The sequence below is a fragment of the Gregarina niphandrodes genome (genome assembly GCF_000223845.1).
Source record: "Gregarina niphandrodes unplaced genomic scaffold scaffold00050, whole genome shotgun sequence".
NCBI lineage: Eukaryota > Apicomplexa > Conoidasida > Eugregarinorida > Gregarinidae > Gregarina > Gregarina niphandrodes.
Genome location: NW_011645817.1, coordinates 33,864 through 36,784, shown reverse-complemented (window position 1 = coordinate 36,784; position 2,921 = coordinate 33,864). Strand labels below are relative to the sequence as shown.

The 2,921-nt window shown below is 51.3% G+C and overlaps 1 protein-coding gene and 1 non-coding gene across 2 annotated transcripts; one reads left to right on the top strand and one right to left on the bottom strand.

Annotated features, from left to right (window-relative positions):
* The first annotated feature begins 275 nt into the window (after window positions 1-275).
* Window positions 276-357, top strand: GNI_162130. The gene has a single exon. It is a non-coding gene; the product is annotated as a tRNA-Ser (tRNA).
* Window positions 358-1,517: 1,160 nt separating this feature from the next.
* Window positions 1,518-1,683, bottom strand: GNI_162120 (hypothetical protein; the record flags this gene model as incomplete). The annotated part of the gene is made up of 1 exon (XM_011134769.1): window positions 1,518-1,683. A coding segment is annotated over one exon (166 nt), but the record flags the coding sequence as incomplete, so codon positions are not given.
* Between the last annotated feature and the right edge of the window lie 1,238 nt (window positions 1,684-2,921).

The following is a 2,921-nucleotide window of genomic DNA, read 5'->3' as shown; positions in this document are numbered from 1 at the left end:
GGGGGGGGGGGGGGGGCTCCAAGCCCGCCGCTTTTACATCACATCATCAACGCCTGTCGCTAAACAAGCCGAATTTAAATTTACTGCAATGGGGAGCTGCAACACCGTACCTGCCGAGGCGTTAGTGGGCCCAAGCTCTTTACGGGGTGCGTGCCACGTGGGTGTTTGTTTTCCCCATTGAAATGCATCGGGGCAGACGCTTTGCATGTGGCGAATTAACATCGCCGCCTCAAGCATCTCATACGCTGTGGTCGGACGACCAAAACATGGTCTTCGGCAGCTTGCCCGAGTGGTTAAGGGGGTAGACTAGAAATCTACTGGGCTTTGCCCGCGTTGGTTCAAATCCAGCAGCTGTCGATGAGAAATTTCTTACTGGAATTGATAAGCTATGTGTCGGAGCAAGGGGGAACATGCGCTGTTCAGCTTGCCGTCTGTCTGATCTCGTTGCTTTCCGTGACGTGTTGTCCTTTAGCAATTCCACAGTAATTTTGGGCCAAGTTCTCCCCACCGAAAAGCAGTTGGAGAGAAACCTGGGCTTTCGTTGTTGCGCCAGAAGTTTCAGCTAGAATGGCCAGGCAACGCCTCTGGGGTCCTAAAGAAGTTGTTAAGATGTCCATTAACAACTCGGGCTCTTGCTTGAGGATCTATGCGGGTCCACGATATTTTCAAACGCGATATCATATCCTCTGCATACCGGGAATGGAAAATAGTTGCGTTGTCAGATATGATTCGTTCGGGGACTGTGAATGGTAAGAACCATTTTTGGAGTAATGCTTCCCAGAGTAAGGATGACATGAATGGTTGGGTAATGATGGAGATTTGCCAATATCGTGAGGCTATATCCAGAAGATTGAGGATGCAGCTCGGGTTCCGGCGAGGTCTTCTTATATGTCCATATACGTCTACCATGAGCATGCCTAAAGGTTCGGTAGCTCGGACATGTAGTGGAAGCCGTGACGGGAGCCGGACGTGTCGGGGCCTTCGTCCGTATACATTCCCAGCATGTCTTCATGCATTTTAGGCGAATAGTACGCGCCACTCAAAGATCGGTAGGCTTTTGTTGGAGCACATTTGGTGAGTGGAAGTGATCCATAGTGCTGTTCCGTAGGCCACGTGGGATGAAACACCTTTTTCCTTCCCAGTAGCATCCGTTGTGTTTCTCGAGTACACCTTGTATCCGAAGTTGTCTCCATTAGAGCATTCCTTGAGTGGGGAATATTTGTGAATCCGAGTGCTCGTGGGTAGTGTGGAGTACTATCGATTTATGGGCGATCTTGTGTCCGAGGAAATCGAGGCATAATCGGTAGAGGTAACTGTTTCCTTTTAGTAGAGTGGGATATAGTTACCGCAGATTCTGACTGGCTTGTCCGGATGGAATACTAACCGAGGCCGGAAAGCCCACGGCGAACTAGACGGAGTTATAATGGCTTGCTGGAGCATATCTTAGATTGCTTTGTCCCTGATTCCTTTGTTCTTGAAGACGTAAGGTTTCGTCACGATTGGTTTGGTGATCGTCATTACGGCTCGCTGGGGTCTTGAAATCCCAGGGCACGGTCGAGTTGTGGTAACCCGATAAATATGGGGGCGGGCAATTGTGGCGGGATGGGAACTTGTTGTCCATTCGCGTCACGAATATTCGGCGGTGGGATGCGGTCCTTAAATACTTGCAAGCCTGGTGTTAGCCTAACCAGGTTAATATCGCTCCCCGTGCCTAGTACCCCCAAGTCTGTCCGAATCAGCGGCAGGGGGGGGGGGCGAAAATACTCGAGGTCTTTCTCTGTGCAAATGACGTCATTTGCGATAGCCTTCACCATGTATGGAACACGGTATTTTAGGCCGGTTCGAGTAGTTGTTATGGCAGCGGGTATTTGCTGGCCTGAGGAGCTCGCTGGTGGTTGCTCCGGCGATCGGGTGTGGCGATCGGGTGTGGCGATCGGGTGTGGCGATCGGGCGTGGCGATCGGGCGTGGCGATCGGGCGTGGCGATCGGGTGTGGCGATCGGGTGAGTTATGAACCCAAGATATCTTCAGGGTGGCCGCTTTCTCTGTAGTGAGGTTGCTCGTGAACTAAAAGCTGTTGTCGCTTACGATTCTTTCGGTTCCGAAAATTGCAAATCATCATCGGTACAAAATATCCCACAAAATTACCAAATCCAACTCCAAATACAACTTACCAGTATCAAGATGCCACATATTTAAGATGTACATCAAATTATCTCATGTACATCAAATCGCCGTACCGAAGTCCCCGTTAACAGTTCCAATAAATTCATGACGGGTCCCTTTCTATGAATTACTTTCGCCTCGTGAATTACTCGCGTTCAACCCTTCTCACAAACATCCATTGAAACTCTTCATTTTTATTATAATTGATCATTCCAGCAGGAGTTGTCAGAGGACCCTCTTGCCGGCCACTTGCTGTCCTGTTTACTGAAAGCGCGATGTCAGGGTGCGCGACCGGGACCGCCTTCAGCAAAGTTATTTTTGGATGTGGTGAACCCTCCACACCTTGGCACCCCGTTCAGCTCTCGGATCACAACCAGCTCGCAGTGGCTGGTGGTATGTCAGTGGGCGAGGTCGGCCTTCAGTTGTCATGTCTCGCCCGCCGAAGCTTTTTGTCAAGTAGTTAGAGAGTCAGAAACCGCAGCAATGCAAGTTACCACAACCTACACCGAGGACTCTCCCCACGACGGAAGCAGCACCACGTCAGCAGCCGGCCAGAGACGTATGGGAGAACCCAAAGGTGGCGTGCGTCAAGTACGAGGCGCGTTTCGAGGCGAGCGGCAAGCCGTACAAAGCGAGGTGGAGACATCTCGAGCCTGAGTTGCGGGCCGAGTTGGAGAAGCAAGTGGAGAAGCAGCTGAAGCTCGGAGTCATCCGTCATTCGAAAAGCGAGTGGGCCGCGCGCCGCACTTCGTGAAG